The sequence below is a fragment of the Penicillium griseofulvum genome, assembly GCF_001561935.1.
Source record: "Penicillium griseofulvum strain PG3 chromosome Unknown contig_84, whole genome shotgun sequence".
Taxonomy (NCBI): Eukaryota; Fungi; Ascomycota; class Eurotiomycetes; order Eurotiales; family Aspergillaceae; genus Penicillium; species Penicillium griseofulvum.
This window is the reverse complement of record NW_024467475.1, coordinates 1,359,383-1,378,924: the sequence shown is the minus strand read 5'-3', so window position 1 is coordinate 1,378,924 and position 19,542 is coordinate 1,359,383. Positions and strand designations below refer to the sequence as shown.

The window sequence follows — 19,542 nt, the reverse complement described above, 5'->3', positions numbered from 1 at the left end:
GCTCGTGCAGCGTAACTGGTCTCTATGCTGCACCGTAGTTATTTTTTTTTGTTATCAACAAACTTGCCTCCCCGGAGTCGCCTCCTCTTCTGTTACATTGACTGTTTCGGTTTTTCCTTTCTATCCTTGGGTCTACTTGGGTCTCCTAATTGCTGGGATAATATCTGCCATTGACCCTTTTCCTATTTTATTTCTTTTTTCATCTCAATATCCCACTTGAACAACTACCCCGCCATGGCCCCTCCCAAGGTCTTCTCCCTCGAGGGCAAAGTCCTCAAGCTCGACAGCGCAGAGGACATCAATGTGCACATCCAGCCCTTGATTGACAACACCGACTACACCGAAATCCGTCTCGGTGGAAACACCCTGGGCATTGGCGCGTCCGAGCGTCTCGCCGAGGTCCTGCAGACCCAAAAGTGCCTCGAAGCTGCCTACCTCGACGATATCTTCACCGGTCGTCTCCTGACCGAAATCCCCACTGCCCTGAATGCGCTCTTGAACGCCATCCTCAAGATCTCGACCGTCCACACTGTGAACCTTAACGATAATGCTTTTGGTCTCAGAACTCAGGCTCCACTTATCGAATTCCTCTCGCGCCATGTGCCCCTCCGCCACCTCATCTTGAACAACAACGGACTCGGCCCCGCTGCCGGATCCCAGGTTGCCGACGCGCTGTCAAAACTTGCTGAGCGCAAAGAGGAAGCTCGCAACTGTGGCGAGGAGGTTGGACTGCTAGAGAGCGTTGTTTGCGGACGAAACCGCTTGGAGAACGGCAGTATGGAGGCATGGGCTCGGGCCTACAAGGCACACGCCGCTGGTCTGAAGTCGGTCAAGATGACACAGAACGGCATCCGATCGGAGGGTATCTCTCACTTGTTGACCGAGGGTCTCTACCACGCGCAATCCCTGGAGGTTCTGGATCTGCAGGACAACACTTTCACCCATGTGGGCTCTGCTGCTCTGTCAAAGGCCTTGTCTGGCTGGCCATCTCTGCGCGAGCTTGGTGTCGGCGATTGCCTGCTCTCTGCCCGCGGTGGTGTCAAGGTTGCCCAGGCTTTGGCGCAGAACAAGAACCAGAAGCTCCAGACTCTGCGTCTGCAGTACAACGAGATGAAGGCGGAAGCCGTCAAGAGCTTCACCCACGCCGCCAAGACTGCTCTTCCCAGCCTCCGTCGTGTCGAGCTCAACGGAAACATTTTCTCCGAGGAGGACCCTAACATTATTGACCTGCGTGAGCTCTTGGAGGCTCGACAGGAGGAGCACGGTACCGACGAGGACCCCGAGGATAGCTGGGGTCTTGACGACTTGGATGAACTCGAGGAGGAGGATTCTGAAGACGAGGAGGAGGAAGAAGAGGAAGAGGAAGAGGAGGAAGAAGCTAAGGCTGAGAAGGATCTCAAGGATGCCGAGCGCGCCGAGGAAGAGAAGGTGGCCCAGAAAGATGACAAGGACGTCGATGCCCTGGCCGATGTGCTGGGCAAGACAGCTATCTAAACCTCTAGAGCTGCTGGACAATTGTCACTTCCATCAGTACCTGCCTTTCATCACGGACGTATCATGGATCCAATGCCACGTTGATATCACCAATGGTTGAGAAACCCACGCCCTCGGCTTACTTGGTGTCCCCCTGGCCATTCATGGTCCCTTTCTGTGTCCACGGCCACTTACAAGCTTCGGGTATGAGGATCTGACTGACGACGCTTACGCTTTACCTTCAAAAAGACCCCCATTTGTTATACCCCCAATCTTCAATGATGAAACCCTAGCTGCACATAATCCCCTTTTGCTTTAATCCATATTCTGTTTGCATAGCAATGGACCCTCGTGTTCAGAGGATACATAACCATATAGATGGAATACATATCTGGACAAGCAAAAATTCAAATCGTAAATATTGAAATGTAAACAGGTGTCTGTACACAAAGCTGCGTATAGAAAGTAAAAGAATTTCCGAAAATGGAAGGCAAGGCTTGGCGCGAACCTCGAACATCGCAGCTCATCAAATCCCACTTACCTCGTCGGCTTTGACGTATCCCATCTACCATATCTATCGCGTCTGGCGCTCTTATTGCCGGCGCCTTTCCGCTCTTTCTCTTCATCACCGCTTCCATCTCGGAACACTACACCGCTGACGCGACCGTGAAATATCTCCAGGTGAGTGACCGCTCTAAACACCCCTCATTTCTTCTTGTTTTTGCGCGATTGCCTATTGCTATTTCTAGCGCAATCTGTATAACACCTCTCATATCATTGTTTCCAATCGTCTCTGTCTGTTTTTATCTAGTTTCCGCGAGCAAATGGGGGAGGTGGACACGTGCAAAATACCAGCATACCACCTTCACCCGCATGAGTCTATATCGCATGGTATTTCCAGAGCCATGTTTCGTGTGACATTTGCTGAAAGCATTTGTGCTATATTTGTGATCCCAAAGGGACAAATGTGTTCGTGGTTTTGCAGAATGCGCCGGCATCCGGGGCCTATAAAGACCCTGCACTCCAAGCTTTTACGATGATATACTAACAATTGTGGTTTATAGGTCGCGCGGAACTTTCCCAAGCGGTCCGTCATTGACCCCGTCAAACACTCTCGCATTATCCTTCTACCCCGCACAACATGGCGATGGACGCCAAAGAGATCGAAGCTAAGGCCAAGGCCTTGGGCAAGGCCGCGACCTCAAACGAGTCTCCCGCTGTGATTCTGGGCCTTCTGAAGGATATCCAAACCGGAGTCCGGGCAACCGAAGACCTCCTCCGACAGACGCGCATCGGAATCATCGTCAACAAGTTCAAGCAAAGCAAGTCTCCCGAAGTCGCACGCCTCTCCAGCGAGATCGTCTCCAAGTGGCGCACCGAGGTGAACAAGCAGAAGCAGGGCGGTGGTACAGCAGCCAGTCGGGGCTCGAGCGGTTCTCCACGACCAGCACAGAACGGTACAGGAGCGTCCACCCCAGCTGCTGCTACACCCTCAGACAAGGCGTCGAAGCTGTCCGTGCCTCCCGATAAGCGTACCTGGAAGGCAGACGGGGCGGAGATTAATCATACCGGAAACCGAGTGCGCGATAGCTGCACGGGACTGATGTACGATGGACTGTGTGTCGGGTCATCTGAGTCTGTGAAGGTCGTTCTAGCGCGTGCTATTGAAGTGGAGGTTTCCGCATACAAGTACCTTGGACCGGAGACAAAGGAGGAATACCGCACGAAGATCCGCAGTCTTTTCCAGAATCTGAAGAACAAGTCCAACCCGAAGTTGCGTGTGCGTGTTGTCGAGGGAGAAATTACCTCTGAGCAATTTGTGCGCATGAGCCACGATGAGCTTCGATCTGTTGAGCAGCGTGAGGCAGATGCCAAGATTCAGAAGGAGAACATGGATAAGGCTATGGTTGCCCAGCAAGAGCGCAGTATCAGTAAGAGTCTGCAGTGCGGCAAATGTGGTCAACGCAAGGTTACCTACACCGAGGCTCAGACTCGCGCGGCTGATGAACCGATGACCCTGTTTTGCACTTGTCTGAACTGCGGCAAGTCCTGGCGACAGTGAGCTCTGATAGCTGGGGTGGAAATGTATTATTCTTGGGACTCGGTGTTGCTTTCTATCTTCTTTTTCTCTTTCTTGTGTTTTCATTCTTTCAAGCTCAGCTAAGAAAGCCGACGCAGGAGTTCTAGTGTGGGCCTTTGATTTTATGTCTTCTACATTTGTTTCTCTTGAGCGAAGCTTAGGCAAATGGAAAACAGTGAACTATCTACCAGAATCCAGATATTCCAATATCCTATTCCAAGTTTTAACTGCCTATATAGAACTGTAATTGATGGTCGACTGCAAAGGCTACCTTGGACATGGGCTTAGGCCTTGAATGCCATTGATTGGACCTATACTATTTTACATGCATGATCCAACCTCCCCTCCCCTTCGTTCTCTTTACCTCCCACCCACAACGCTTTTGTCTTCGATTATCTTGCGGTTATGTTCTCTCCTTGATATAACTACCAAGCAGTTCCTTGATGTACACTGGATCTGGAAAGGAGCCATCTCTTTCGTCTACGAAGTTCACCCTCGCATCGTAGTCAAGGTCCCCAAAACCGGCGAATTTGAAAGAGAGCAATTTGCGAAAGAACTTAAGATCTATGAAATATTTTCTCGACATCCACCCTGTCCTTCTATAGTACAGTGTTACTTCTACACAACCAACGGCATTTTTCTGGAGTATATGCGAGGTGCGACTCTCTTTTATCCATGCTTGATAGTTCCGTCTACTAATCGCTTATTAGATATATCCCTCTACACTAGGATACAAAATAACCATATTTGCGACGAGCAAACTCGCGTGGTCACAAAAGTAGAGAAACTCGAACCTCTACCGCTACGAAAGGAATGGATGAACGACCTCGCCCAAGCCATCGCTTTCCTAGAATCGCTTAATCTCGCCCACGGCGACCTACGACCCGAAAATATCTTACTTGATCGTGACCGATTAAAAGTGTCAGATTTCGATTCTACGGCAGAAATCGGGTCAGATTTTGAAGCCTGTATGGCCCCTTATGGAAGGATACTTAACGACGACGAGATAGATCAAGGACCACGTGGAGGTTCCGGCTTCCTAGGTCCTCGAACTGAGTAATTTGCCCTCGGTTCTTTATTCTACTTTATAAACTACGGCTTTGAGGTTTATGGGAATCGATGTCTTACTGAGGATCCGCGCGAGCATGGTCCTAAGGTTGTGGACTTACTATAGCGTATGGAATTTCCGGAGTTACATGGTGATCCGTTAATTGATTGCGTTATCAAGAAATGTTGGTATAACGAGTATGCCTCGATTGCGGAATTGGCTGCATACATAGAGACGCTTTCTGGGAGGCGTAACAGGAGGGAGACTGTAGCTAATGACGGAGAACCGAAGGGATTATGCCGTGACACAGGTCGAAACTGCTCGTCAGAGGATTTCTCTTCGAAAAAGACATTCTGTCAGAGCTTGGAGAAGCGTGGACTTCTTGATATGCTTTCTTCGGGAGAGCCTGAGCAACTTGGATTCAACTTCAAGTGGTATAGATATACCACTTGAAGCGATCGCTTACACGAAAAGAAATGCAGATTCACTGGATAGTTCTTTTGAGACTGTAAGATTTAAAAGCTACTTGACGCTTTTTGATACATTTGTAGACATATTTCACATACCAAAACGTCATATATATGTCACTATATATATATCTCTCCCCTCCAATCTTCACCATCTAAACCTCCCAATTCCCAATTCAACATGACTACACGTTCAGACCTCCTAAAACCAATCCACCTCCTCATAAAAGCCCTAACAAACCCAACCCCAAACCCCAAACAACTCCTCTCAACCTTCACAACATTCCCCAAACCTCTAGTCCACGAACACGGTCTCCCACAACTAGCACCCTTCCTAGGCCGCCCCTTCATCGGCCAAGATGGAGTAGCAACTTACTTCGAGCTCATCGGCTCCCTTCTTTCCATCAAAAACATGGTCTTCGAGCCTGAGGAAAGCTGGGTGGTTGACGAGAGCTGCATGGCCGTTTCGCTGCGCGGGACAGCGACGTTCTGCTGGAAAGAGACGCGGCAGGCGTGGGATGAGACGTTCATTTATCGTATTAAGCTTGCTGTTGATGGTGGTGGGATTGGGGAGGGGTGGTTGGCGATTTGCGAGTATCATGTTTGGGCGGATACTGGGGCTGCATATCTTGCTAGGCTTGGGAGGTTGGGGGATTTAGTTGAATCTAATAGTGGGGAGGGGATATATCTGGATTTTGAGACTGGGTAGAATATATTAAGATGCACGCAAGTAGTGCAAGGAGAGTGTCTTTATTTGGGAGATCTTTCTAGCTAGATAAATGGTATAATGCACATAGTCTAACCCGTCGCTTCAATACGGGTCTATCCCTCGAAGACGCTGTGGTTAAGCTCAACCCCGATATCCTTTGCCATATTCTGCATCTGGGCTTCGATATCATCCTCCATACCACCACCCAGATGTAAGAACTGGCGCACCTTGGTGAAATAGAAGAATATATCAGTACTAAATAGAACCATGCGGAAGACCAAATGGCGACCGATGTTACGGATCTTCTCGGCCAGCGGCAGATCCGGAGACTCAATAAGTGCACGCGAAGCCCAGATACCAGTGATCTTAACACGGTTTACTGGCGAGCCCAGGAACTGGTTATTACCTTGGACGATGCGCAGATTGCGACCGATGAAAATCAGCTCCTGTGGCCACTTGGTTTCATCACCTAGCATATCGCGGATCGCCTTGCGTAACTTCTGCTGCATCTCGAAGTGTCGCTCTGCACGCTCCCTCTTGCTCAGTCCCTGGAGACCGCGCTGCGTAGACATATCTCCGCCACTGTAGGGACGCATCAATGTTGCTGACGCGAAGAAATCGGGGTTGTTCACGCCCCATCCTTTGACAATCTCGCCCAGCGTGCGATTGTCGAAGGTGAGGAGAGCTTTCCAGAACCGCGCGTATTGGTGACGGAATCCCGGTTCCATGTGGATATACAGGCCGTGGTCGATCAGAACTAGCTCTGGCTGTCCGTTTGGCTTGCGGCGGATGAAGATGTTACCCGGGTGCGGATCGCAGTGGACGTATCCCCATAGGAACATCTGGGCAGAGAATAGGTCTACCATGGTTGTCATCACGTCCTTGAGGGACAGTCCCAGCCCGCCGCGGTTATTGCGACCTCTCCAGTAATCACGCTCAGGCTTGGTCGTCGGCGGACGCATGTTTCGATCCGCAGAATCTGCCCCCGGCCGGTCAAGCGGTGTACCGTGACAGCCTGGACTTCCCTGGCCCCAGCCGCCGCGCCAGGGCCGTGTGATGGCGTCTTTGTTCCAGAGCCGTACGCCTTCTACCCATTCGGCAGTCATGACGCGCTTCGAGCTCAGTTCGCGATATACACGAGGAATATACACGCGATCGCGCAGGCGAGGTTCAGCGGCCACTAGCTTGGCCATATTTTCTGAGTTATCTGCTTCATTTACGAAGTCTGTTTCGAGCGATAGTCTCTCACTGATGTAGGGAACGAGACTGTAGAAAGGGATGTCGAACACCTTGCTATAGATCAAGGTCACGACTCTATTGGTTTCAACATTAGCATAACATCCTTCGCACGGCTCGAACTCGACAACTCACTTGAAAGCCCAGAGATCCCATACCAATTGCTGCACAATCTCCCGCTTTTGAATCTTGATCGCCACCTCCCTACCATCCTGCAGACGAGCCCAGTGAACCTGAGCAACGCTGGCACTGGCTCTGGCTCTGCGCTCCATCACGCCCTTGTTAGGGTCACCCGTAAATGAGATACCGAATACCTCCTCAGGCGATTTTCCAAAATCCTCACGGATGACCTTCTCAATATCCTTCCAGTCATTCTGGGGCGCATCGTCAAACATGCGGGAGAACATCTGCTGGAACTCGGGGGGCAGGATGGCTGATTGCATGGCAATCGCCTGGCCAATCTTCAGGTAGAGACCGCCATTATGCCTCAGCAGATCGGACAAACGCTCTGCGTTGCGGGCGTGCACGGCAGCAATAGAGCTGGCCAGTGGAGGATGTGGGCGGAAGTTGATTTTGTAGTCAAGGGCGACGAGGAGACCGAGGGAAAAGGTCCGGGCCGTTCGGGTCAGCGATGAGGCGTAGAACTGGTTATCGATGCCATAAACGACGCCTGTTGCTAGCGAGACATAGAGGATTCGGCGGAACCATTTGATCGTTCGTTTGTAGGTCTTTGCTTCTGTGGGTTTCCCTAAGGAACTTGGTGACGGGGGTACGAAGGGTTGGAATTGGCTTGAGTGGGCGTATCGGTGTTGACGCCAAATTGAGGGACGGATGGTGGGCCGCAGAGGGCGGAGAAATGTCGCGTGCGCCATATGAAACGGAGAGGCGGATGCCGAATCACTGCATGGCGGTATCAATCAAATCCAGTCTGATCTGAGATGAAGACAGAGTTGCGAGAAGTGTCAGATGTTGAATGTTGAGTGTCAAGTCAGCATCCCCCCCGGCTCCGGGGGGCCGCCTCCCAGGTTGTCGTCATCAGCAGCTCCGTGCGGAGTCGGAGGAATTCAGTCTACAAATGCCTATACATAGTGAAATCAGTATGTGTGATATTATACAGTACTATTTACACTATTTACAGATATAATTCATAATTCATCATGGTCCTTAGCCTCCAAAGTGTCACACACTTTCGCATAATCCCTCATATTCTGAGGAATCGTAATATCCCACAGTTCATCACCCTCCAAAAACGTAAGTTGCTCTTTGCACGATTCCTCCGATGCCATTGGGATCAAAGTAGGGAGATGCTTGATCGAAGCCTTGAGGAAATTGCGCTTGAAGCAGTTGCCAAACCCAGCCAGAGTCTCCGAATCAGAGCAGATATGTAGTCCACCACCTAGCATTGGTCCACAGCTTTCCTTGATCTTGAGCGCAACATCATCGCCCATCTTCAAGAGAGCCTCTTCCTTGTGGGGAACATTCATGCGCTGCATCAGGCTTCGGACGGCGGGGACAAAGGTGTTATTGCGCGTCCATTGATCCCAGTGGGGGACGGTCGGTTGGCATCCAGCATCGCAGATTTCGCTCTGGAATTTATCGAAGAGGTGGCCTGGTCGGCTAACTAGCGCGGAGACGACTTTGAAGCATGATGTGCCGATCGCTGTGACGGGGGAAAGGAACAGGGCGAGAAGTAGGAAAAGGTCGGTAAAAAGACGCATGATGTGATTTATATAGAGGAAGACCTCTAGAGAAGATGGAGAGATACAAAATTGAAATCTGTCAGGGGAAGTGAATTCCCCCGCATTTGTGGAGAACTCGGAACTTCCGTCATTTTTTGATATTCGCGGATATTCAGGAATGGATCCTTTCAGGTATCTCTTGTATTCACCTCGTCTGCTTATGAAATTCTCTAACTGGAAAGTAGTGAATCTATGGAGACGCCCATAAACCTCGGAGAGGTGGACTCTCTCGAAGCCATTGTTATCATCGACAATGAGCTAGATCCGCTCTCTCCCCCGGCCCCGGATACCGTCCAAGTCTCAGGGAATCTGGGGGCGATTGCCATGGGCTCAACTCATAAACTGACAGACCGCGGGGAAGCATGCAAGGAATTGAGGCTGGGAGATGTTTGTTGCGCGGCACATGGCCTGTCGATTCTGGTGGTAAGCCGATATTCTACAATTGGACTTTTGAATGCAGTTTAGTATTAAGTCCATCATACATAGACTGCCACTAAAGGCGACAAGAAACACGTTATTCTCTTCGATGCTGGTCCTGAAGAGGAGGCTTGGGAGAGAAATGTGAAACGGCTGCGCCCAAATCTCTCCTCTGTGGAAATGATTCATCTATCGCATTGGCATCGAGATCACTCCGGTTCGTGATTTTAAACGACAATGGACACATTCACCCATGGCCTCTTCAATTGTTCTGACATCCGCGCAGGTGGTCTTCTGCGAGCAATCCGCATGATAAACGATGCCAAACAAGCCGAGTGCCGCTCTGAGGACCTAGTCGCAGATTTGCACCCAGACCGACCAGTCTACAGAGGCATTGCCCTCCCCGAGCATATCATTTCCCTCGAGGCTGACCCTACCTTTGAGGAGATTGGAAATGCAGGTGCGGTGGTCGACAAGCGGAGCGAACCACACACCGTACTTGATGACTTCTTTCTTATCTCTGGGGAGATTCCACGAGTGACACCATACGAGACAGGTCTGAAGAATGCAGTGCGATATGACCCTGATGATAATGACTGGTTCTCGGACGAACTCATCATCGATGAGCGTTCTCTCATCTGCAATCTCAAGGGTATATGCATCCTGTCTGCCCACAGCTTATTGAGCTAACATATCCTTCAGGAAAGGGACTTGTTGTTTTCACTGGATGTAGCCACGCCGGTGTAGTCAACACCACCAAACACGCCGTCCAGCTTACTGGTGGAACAATACCTGTCCATGCCGTGGTCGGTGGATTCCATCTCGCCACGAGCGACGCAGATCAAATCCAAAACACAGTAGCTGATCTCAAACGACTTGATCCCGCCGTGCTCATGCCCGGTCACTGTTCGGGCTGGCGTGCCAAGTTTGCGATTGAGAAACACATGCCTGGGTCATTGGTACCCTGTACCGTAGGATCAAGAATCACTTTCTGAGTTTTGTGTTGGTTTTATCTGAAACATGATACTCGGTGTGGACGCAGGGTGTTCATGTGAAACCGCATGGCATTGGTTGCTTCCGTAGCAACGAGTCTCATCAAGGGGCTGTCTCATCATCACCTCGGCATAACTTGTTCTGTTGAGATCGGATTCCAAATTCTAGTGTCACTTTATCTCCTTGCTGCATTTTCTTGCGATCGGGGGAATGCGGGAGGGATGCAGATGGCTGTTTTTAGACTTATGATAGGTAGGAGACGTGACAATGCTAATAATAATGATACTGAGACATATACAGCCAAGCAGCGTAAGCATTGGTTTCTGTGAGCTTGGCAGTGTCAGCTTCTACAATGGTTTTGAGCGATATATATTTCAGAAAGCAATTGCAACTTCCATTACATATTCTCAATGAGAAAAGATCTAAGAAACCCGAGTATCTAAGAAACCCGAGTAGCATGAAATCTATAGCTAATATATATTTACATCAATATCAACTATATGCCAACAATTGTGATTGCATTTCACACCGAAGTCCAAATTTGATCTATGTTGTATAATACCTCACATGTGCTTAAAACTTTCAATATATATACATTTGCGTTCTATCTAAGGAGTACCATGGGCAGTACATTATAGATGTAACCTCTATTAAATGTAGCACTGGATCTTGATCAGATCTTACAAACTTCTATTCAACCATTTCTATGCACGTTTAGTTCTATACCCACGTCTAGATAAGTCAAAAGCACCTCACCCGCAAGATAGTATGCAGTGTAACCACAAGGAAAGCAACTACACCAACGGACACCTGGCCGAGGTCAGCAGGACTAGTCCTCCACGGGCCCCTCTCCGTGCATTGTTCTACAGCCAAGCTCACAAGTAAATATTGACCGAACCTTCAAGATCCCGCAGTTGCAGACCAACAGTCTCTCCCGTCTCGGCCGACTAAAATCCCTCAGAGTAAGCATGTAAGCATTGGCATGAACAAATCTAAATACGCCCCTGACAGCGCCACGATCCCCTAACAGACACCCCCGATAAAAAGCACGTCCCTAGATTCCACACTTATGTGCAAGTAACTCCGTAGTACAAGCATGCACACTGCCCCCGCCAAGATGCAAGCACAACAAGCATTATCAACAACCCTCGCGCCTGTCTCCCTCTCCTCTCCACCCCACCCCATCGAAATGATCTCACGACGACACAGAAATAAAAAGGGGCTGGTCAGAGGTGAAATGCTCGCCAAGACGATAATGCGGGAGGAAGGGATGCACGGCGTGGCTTGGCGTCGGTGGACAGGTGCAGGGCGATCAGCAGATCAAGGGGGGTTCCGATAAAAGATACTTGACATCATTGAATGACTTTATCGCTTCATATCACATTAGACACATGCCAAGAATATCTTTGAATAGTGTCTGTTTTTTTATCATTTTCGCCAAGATTGATTGGAAGAGACAGGGGTTAGATGCAATCGGGATGATTTGCGTGCATTTATTTTTGAGACTTGTCGATAGTTTCTCGTTTCTCTTGCTGAATATATGTTCAGACACGGAGTATTATCGGAACTGCATACAGAGTGTTGTCTTCTATTATGGGGTAAATCGTATTTGAGTATGCAAGTCATCGAGACTTCAATAGACTACTCCGTATTGAGAGTCCAAGACAATGAGAACAAGGATGTAGTCGATCATACATCCTGTTCTGTCATTAGTTCTCATAAATGAGCAATGCCCAGTAATGGTACTGCTTAGCCAAGAAGGTCTAGTGAAACTGAGAAGTGAAACTCAAGTATAATTGCTGTCCCTTTCTATTGTTGGATCTTGGCTTTTACCTGTCTACCGTCGATCATGGAGGTTAATCCCACATTTGTGTCTGGTACTGCATCAGTCAACCACTCAGCACGACGAATGCTATCTATAGACAATAGCACGCCAGGCAGCATGGCGATCCCCTAGCATCCCCCACGAATCTATCCCTGTATTCCTTGGCATGCCTGGACAAGGTATCCCAGGACAAGCTCAGAGTAAAGTACGGAGTATACAGTACCTGTAAGACTTGGAAGCAATAAACTCACGTTGGAACAGCGTTTGCGCTATATTATGCTTTGACTCCGCCCCCGAGACCTGTAACAGGCACCGACAGAGATTGATATTCTGATGATCGGGACTTTAACGGTGGCTATGCAGATCTGTCGACGCACAAAGATGCATACTAATAAAGAGATATCTCGTAGCCTAGCAGGCAGTCTCGAATCTCTTTCTAACAATAGTAAATAATCTAACAATAGTAACGGAGGGAAACAGCGATGCGGAGTATACGGACGTACGAAGTACGAAGTTCTGCATTCAGTAGTTCGTCACGCACACCGTCATTCCGTCCCGATCTTGGAGAAATCATGAACACCGCCGATCACTGATGCCCGAGTGGCAGTGACAGCTAGTCCGAGACACAATACCGTGACGTTTAAGTCTGTACAATCCAGAAGTAGGTTCGTATCGATATAACACAGCCAAGAGGAATATCAATACAATAGAGCTGCAGCACGGGGAGATAGGGAGCGTGTGCATTGTCAACGGTTTTCGCGCACAGGTTCGGGATACCTACCCATAACGTCTATTCTAGTGTGTATTACAGCATACTATAGAGGGTAATTGTTATGTAGGTTTGTTATGGTGCATGCCTTGCGTCACAAAAGGGGAACAAAGTGACGACATGTCAGTTAATTTCCCCTAATATATGTACGGAGTAGATAGCACGAACTCTTACCAACACAGGAATCAAGTCGCGACAATCCTAGTCAATATTGAAGTGCCGGTAAATAATGATGTGCAACTACCATGTATGGGGACCAGTAGCAAGGGAGCAAAATATCTTGTCTCCCATACCACTTGCCTGTTGAGAGTTCGCGTAGTGTGGGGTGTTGGTTTGTTCTCCTGTCGATCGCGACCTAAAGGGGAAGGCTAAAGCATGTGGTGATCTGGTCTTATGGCTTATTAGTCGCGTAAGTCGTCTAATCTATATATTGTAGGTGGTCTGAGTGTTTGTTTATTTATTGCTTTTTTAGGTATGCGCGAGGACTATATGTCATCATTGCTATCCAGGACTGGAAAGGTGATTTGTGCGTGATCACACGAGTCCATTATAGTATATTTCTCCGAATCTCAATCTCAAACACATATTTAGATTTGCGGTTATTTCGACTAAAAGTGTTAATCCCCGAAGCTATAAAGCTAGAGTGAGTACGGATACGGAGTTGTTGAACACTATCTTCGTTTTCGTTTTTGCGGACTGTGCGTATTCGGGGCGTGTCCGTATGTGATGACTATCGGATCGACACAGGGTTTGCATGCAGCCAAGAGTAAGGTGTAACATGATCTCGACACATCAATTTGAAAATAGCTATGTACACAATTCAATGAATAAGGCTGATGTCAAATTCTCCGTTATTTTACCGCTATTGCTTGGTGGCGCTTAGGAAGTAATTTCCCATGAGTAAACAAAGAGGGTAATTTACCCGGTGCCTCGGCAAAATTAGGAAGATTTTAAGAGAACCACACACGAATGAAGAAAGAAGGGTTGGCAATCAAATGGTAATATCTATCCATAGAAAATTAGCACTGGTACTCCGTCGATGCCCACACAATCCGAAAACCTGAAACTGCGTGCCGAGTTCCCGCGTGCCGCGTCGCCCGAGTCGGAGTTTCGACACGGGATTCCCGATCTGCGTCGGCGAGTGGCCAGATACATAAGCCAAGACCGAGGGGGGACCGATAGAATTCCAAAGGTGTTGATCCAATAGTGTGTCTTGGAAGAGAAGCCTCAATATTTGGGGGAATTATGCCTCGGGGATGGCAAACCTAAACGGGCAGTAGTCTGGAAAGCACAGACACGCGGGGCTGATTTCAAGTTATTGATTCTTTAGCTCAAGGCTGTTTAGGAACTTTAGAAAGAGAATCATTCTCCCAAAAGTACACGATACTACCATAACCTTAGAGATAATAAGAGATATATGTATGTTGCATTTACTCCGTAGACTTAAACGGAAAAAATATCTCAAAAGGCTTAAAGTGTGTCCTGCAGGTGCGGGAACCAAATCACACCATACCTAACTCGGCTTTGGGGTGAGGCCACCCCCCGTGCACGGGGAATATGTGTTATATTCCCAACCCGCGTTTTTCCTTTCTCCATGGGCAAAAATTCTGGGGATGAAGCTGGGATAGCTTGGCGAACTGGGCTTTTAGCTAACCGTTACGTTGGTACTTTGTACTTTTGGAGATTGTTTTCTCAATATATTATGCAATACCAAGCACCCATTACGAGAGAAGTGAGAGATTGACTTGTCGCGCTGTCAGACGGACCTCCGCGGACTCACACCTTAGTCAAAAGGATAATATAGATGGGGGGGTATCGTGAACCCTTGTCGGTGTGTCTAAAATGAGCTAGAAAGTGACAAAAAATGCCTCACGATCTAAGATCGGCAAAAGTCCGACAACACATAAGAAGAAAAGCCAAGTGTACTATTGTATACGTGGTAACGTCCGTACAGCGATTTGGCAGGGCGATCATCTAGCGGGAGCTGATGCTCCTCTGGCCCACCGGTGAGGGTTTGATTCAGATGAGGAGTCGGCTAAGCGGATTTACGATAATCTGATTGCTGGAGGAAGCCGTGCCCCATCACACTACTCGCGCTACTGTAGGTACACGGCTGCGAGGCGAAAGCCAAGACCCATGCTAGGATATTGGGTCATTCGATACCTGACCAGTAGACGCCGATAAAGTAATGCCAATGGTATTTAATGTGGATTCAGGATCTGGATTTTAGAGGATTTGAACGGGGAGGGGAGATTAGGTTGTGCCCTCATTATTACTTGTACAATATAACATACTTTAGGGCTATATACAACACGGCATCTCCAACCTGAGTAATGTTACTTGTAATTTACTTGTATTTTGGAATAATTCACTGACTCAGCTATTACTACAGCTTAGATGATTGGTGGGGGACCAGGGGGGTAAATCTCGTCGGGCTTTACCCAAATGGGAAAAAATTCATATGTTTCCGGGTATTTTTTTCAAAAAAGTAATAATAGGTTAGGTTAGTCCAACAATGGCATAGCGAAAGCGGCATGATAAGATGTCATGACGTGATACTGTTATTCTTATCATATTGTGATGCCGATATCCCGATTTAAAAGGATAAAAGACATAAAGAAAAGGGAAAATAAAAAAAAATAAAAAAACGTCCCCGTTCACGCAGTAAGCTGCATTGCATCCATGGTACAGTCACCATAGAAGGCTTCTAGAAGAAATCCAGAAACACCCTAAAATATGTACACGCACTGAAAAAAAGGTCCACTCCGAGAAATTTCCCAAATGGAGAAAATGGCCGACTCGGCACCGACCCAGCCTCTAGTTTACTCTGTACACAGCAGTTTTGATATCGGGGTATTCACGGCTTCACCGTTCTTTCTTGCAAATGGAGCCTCAATTTCCAAACCCGCTCTGATCCGGTGGCAATCATCTGGCAATCATCTACGAATGAATTTTTTTGAGGCATTTTGTCGCATGACGCAGGACAAAGCACCAACGGGATCGGAAAAGCCCGTGCTTTTCCCTGTCAGCACGCTGAATCCAATCCTTCCCCAGATCAACGCCTCTAAACCAGACGGCATCAGCGGCACGATCGCCCGACTCTGGGAACGTCGGATCATTCTCTGTACTTTGTACATGCTGCATATGTGGAAGATCCTGGCGGCTACGGAGTACAATGTACACATGTCCGACCGAGGGCGATTCGCCACGGGCGTAGATAGATTAATTGTTTACGGTAGTTATACTCCGTCCTTAACGGGTTTCTCCTCGGGGTAATTGTGTATTTGGAAGATCGTGAAACATCCATTTCCAGCCCCCCCAAAAAATGCAGCCAAGTAAGATCATACCGTGAATCCCCGATTATTACGTCTGTTATATTAATGGAACTTTGAGATTGACTCCAAGGATCAGCAATAATAACGAGTCAGTCCCTACAATTCTAAATGAAAATGGGCTATCGACTTGGCCATGACATGATATTTTGATATTGCCCTAAGTAGTATAATAGTATAATCTACCTCCTACAGATATTATTGTCCCACAGTCTGATCCACGGCTCGCACCGTGGGGGATAGAAAGGTCCAAAAGAAATTTCCTAATTCTCGATGCTTCGATGGCCCCCCGAGCCATTTTTCCATATATGGGGTCAAGTAGAGCTCTCCACTTATGCACCTTGGTTTTGGAGATTCTGAAGCGTCGTGGGCCCGGCAGAAATTTTTTTTTTTAAAATCACAATCGCCCGATACTCTGGAACTGATTTATTTGGTAACAGTGACTTCTAGTGACCTCGGCGGCGCTGACAGTCTCCCCCAGGATCGTACACTCCTGCCGCTTGAGCCGGTCTTGGCTGACGTGTAATATTTTTCTTTCTTTGGAAGGCTGAACGGCGAGAATCCCCCGGAATGATCGTAGCTCAATTGCAAAATTTTTATTTTTTCTTTGAATTTATTTTTTTTTATCCCTCGCTCTCGCACGGGGCTGCAGGAGGACGGAGCGCAGGCGTTGCATCGAATAGGGGTCAGTTGCGGATTTCAGACTCCACCCACGGCCGGCTTCCCGAAAGAGGTTGGCTTAAGAGCTTTCTTTACGGAGAGCTACAGATATGGAAGAGATGAGACAGGGGGATCCAGAGTGACGACAGCGGGCTAGAGAAAGCGGGATCGTGTTCTTACTCTTTCTTGGAACAAAAAAACAATAGCTTTACGGAGTACAATGCTAGAATGGAAGGTGTTATATTTATTTGACATATTATGGCCAGACTCGGGAGATCCATAATTTACTTTCATTTTAGATGTGTGCAATTGGTTCACAATGTGAACGGCACGTCTGTCGCGGAAAGCGCCGGGCAACTTTGATTGAAGTATACAAGAGACGGGATGTCCGACAGGGTTGTCTGAGTGATTATCACAAGCTTCTATGCTCGATCTCTAGTAGCGCATCTATCGACGATGCGCCCCGTACTCCGTACTTTTTACATAGTAGACGAGAACGAAAGGTAAAATTCGTTTAGATCGCGCAGACTCGGGATACATCCATGGATGTCTTCCGTATTAGGATCTAGTATCTCCCGCGCCGTTGTCCATCTCCAACGGCTCGTGCACGATCGAGCGAAGACCCCAGCCCTAAAAAGATTGGTCTTCTGGGGAAGAAGCTTGCCAAGGGCACTCACCGGAAAGCCGGGGTGCAACTGCCAAAAGCACGTCGCGATGAGGGATTTCTGATTGCCTGTGGTTATAGTGATTGTACTAACTGACAGCATTCCTTTTGCTCCATCGTGATTTGAAAGCAGGTCTCCGTCCAATCGCATTCAACGTTGTTTGATATCTTGCATGCACTTAAGAAGCTTGATGGGATAAGGGTTCGGGCGTGGATCATCCTGATATTGGTCTTGATGACCCCTGCTATACGTTATCGAAGATTCACCTCCGTACGGGATTTTGACATCGTGAAGTGGTATTGTTCCATATTGGGAAGAGATTTTTTTCCGGTCACGCTGTCAGACGATCAATGGAGCAATGCGCTGACCGGGAGGGTAATAATAGTCTATCATAATTAAAACTACGAGCATCAAAATAAACCTCAATGCCTCCTATATTGGCCTGATTGACCATCTTTTAGAACATAATCAAGCGAGGAGGATTTCCATATGTCATACCATGAAGCATTCCAGCCGTACTTTTTCATATAAACAGACCATATAGAAGTCAGTGCTTGGGAACAGCGCTGCCGATCAACAGCGATGAAATCATCGGCGTCTGAACCCGGTGATTCGATCAAAGCCGCCCGGTTATTACTAGTTAGTGTGCGGAGACTTTACGGTCATGCCCACCAGTGAGGAGGGTTGAATTAAATGACGCTTCTGGGGACGCTCTCCACGAGGCCAGGGGCAAGAAAAGACAGGGCAACGATCGACCGTGTTAAGGTACGAAGGAGGCAGCTTCAGCGAGGGTATTGGAAATAAAGATAAAAGTGCGTATTGTTAGTAGAGTTGAAAGACGCCCGACAGAGAAAAAAGTCAATTGATGACATAATGATACACAAATTGTACGTAACTCGTAAAAACATGGTAATTTTCTTGGCTCGGCATGCTTCCAACAACATTGGCATATCAATAAAAAAAAAAAATCTGTCAACCGCTTCCGGACCCCTTGCTATGTTTAAAATGGGTTGGGTGTGACGGCCATGCGATACTGTCGTCACCATATTTACTGTGGTACTTTTTGTAAATCTATGACTTTATGACAGCCGGAACTGGTTGAGGAGCGGAAAATCGGAAGTATAGATAGCTAGACCCTGACGCTGTAGAATGAACATGAAAACGTATTCGTATCGATAGACTATCTTGGGTATATCTCGGACCATGTCGCTCAATAAAGGAACATTCTCCTGCAAGGGCATTCCTGTCTATTCCTTTTTGCCATGCCCGTGAATTCTCCGTTGAAACTAACTACAACAATACATACTCGCAGTGCCAATTCCATTAGTTTTTTTTTTTTTGGTCTTGGGGTTTCGGGGCACAGTAAGGATCAAAATGACCCCAGACAACAGAAAATCGCGCATAGTTAGAACTGGGGGATATCGGCTAAGGCATAGAAACTTGCGTAAAATTGTGTACCAATTCATACATGTGGAGGCCAACTCGGCAGCCCAGTGCCGGTAGCAGAGACCTCCAAAGGAGAGTGGTATTGGTATCAGGGTTTTTACTTGTTTTGGGGCTAATCTGAATGCAGTGATTACCCCACTAAACCTCTTCTTTCTTGGTGTTGATTGGTTACAGCTGGAAGTCCAGTTGGATCTTTTTGGTAGGGCAAGGGGCAAAGACTGGTAACAAGCAAGAAATTACACTGAACTAACCCAAAGGGGAAAGAAAAAGGAAATAAAAAAAAAATAAAAGTTATGAAAAAAACACCAAAAAAGTCAAAATAATCCGAAAGGAATCATTCAGCGGGTCAAAAAGTACCTGTGTTATACCTCCCCCAGCAACCATTTTCAGAAGTATTCCTCCCTCCAAAATTAACAAACACGGGTTATTTTTTTTTTTTGAAAATACCATTCTCCCCAAGTCCCATTTAATTATTATTTTTTTTTAATTCCCAATTTTTCCTTTTTTTTAATTTCCCTCATTATCCACCTACCCACTCCGGTTCCCTCTTTTTGACCCCCCCGTAATCCATTATAAAACAGTCCTTCCTTCGCCCATCTAGTTTTTCTCATTTCCTCTCTTTACATAGGATCTGTTCCGACTCTGTCATACCGTCATTCCGTTGTCTTTACTCATATCGTTGG

General features: G+C 47.6%; 5 protein-coding genes across 5 annotated transcripts; 4 read left to right on the top strand and 1 right to left on the bottom strand.

The window, feature by feature from the left end:
• Window positions 1-234: 234 nt before the first annotated feature.
• Window positions 235-1,494, top strand: PGRI_050480 (GTPase-activating protein RNA1; the record flags this gene model as incomplete). Its single annotated transcript, XM_040792761.1, has 1 exon — window positions 235-1,494. One exon carries the CDS (start codon window positions 235-237, stop codon window positions 1,492-1,494), a length of 1,260 nt encoding a protein of 419 aa, XP_040644728.1.
• A 1,120-nt stretch (window positions 1,495-2,614) lies between these two features.
• On the top strand, window positions 2,615-3,535 carry PGRI_050470 (transcription elongation factor DST1; the record flags this gene model as incomplete). Its single annotated transcript, XM_040792760.1, has 1 exon — window positions 2,615-3,535. One exon carries the CDS (start codon window positions 2,615-2,617, stop codon window positions 3,533-3,535), a length of 921 nt encoding a protein of 306 aa, XP_040644727.1.
• Window positions 3,536-5,249: 1,714 nt separating this feature from the next.
• PGRI_050460 (uncharacterized protein) lies at window positions 5,250-5,777 on the top strand (the record flags this gene model as incomplete). Its single annotated transcript, XM_040792759.1, has 1 exon — window positions 5,250-5,777. The coding sequence occupies one exon, from the start codon at window positions 5,250-5,252 to the stop codon at window positions 5,775-5,777; it is 528 nt and encodes a 175-aa protein (XP_040644726.1).
• Window positions 5,778-5,890: 113 nt separating this feature from the next.
• On the bottom strand, window positions 5,891-8,731 carry PGRI_050450 (ABC1 kinase family protein; the record flags this gene model as incomplete). The annotated part of the gene is made up of 3 exons (XM_040792758.1): window positions 5,891-7,091; window positions 7,149-7,913; window positions 8,199-8,731. 3 exons carry the CDS (start codon window positions 8,729-8,731, stop codon window positions 5,891-5,893), a joined length of 2,499 nt encoding a protein of 832 aa, XP_040644725.1.
• Window positions 8,732-8,870: 139 nt separating this feature from the next.
• PGRI_050440 (MBL fold metallo-hydrolase) lies at window positions 8,871-10,164 on the top strand (the record flags this gene model as incomplete). Its single annotated transcript, XM_040792757.1, has 5 exons — window positions 8,871-8,884; window positions 8,938-9,175; window positions 9,239-9,386; window positions 9,456-9,821; window positions 9,872-10,164. The coding sequence occupies 5 exons, from the start codon at window positions 8,871-8,873 to the stop codon at window positions 10,162-10,164; spliced, it is 1,059 nt and encodes a 352-aa protein (XP_040644724.1).
• Between the last annotated feature and the right edge of the window lie 9,378 nt (window positions 10,165-19,542).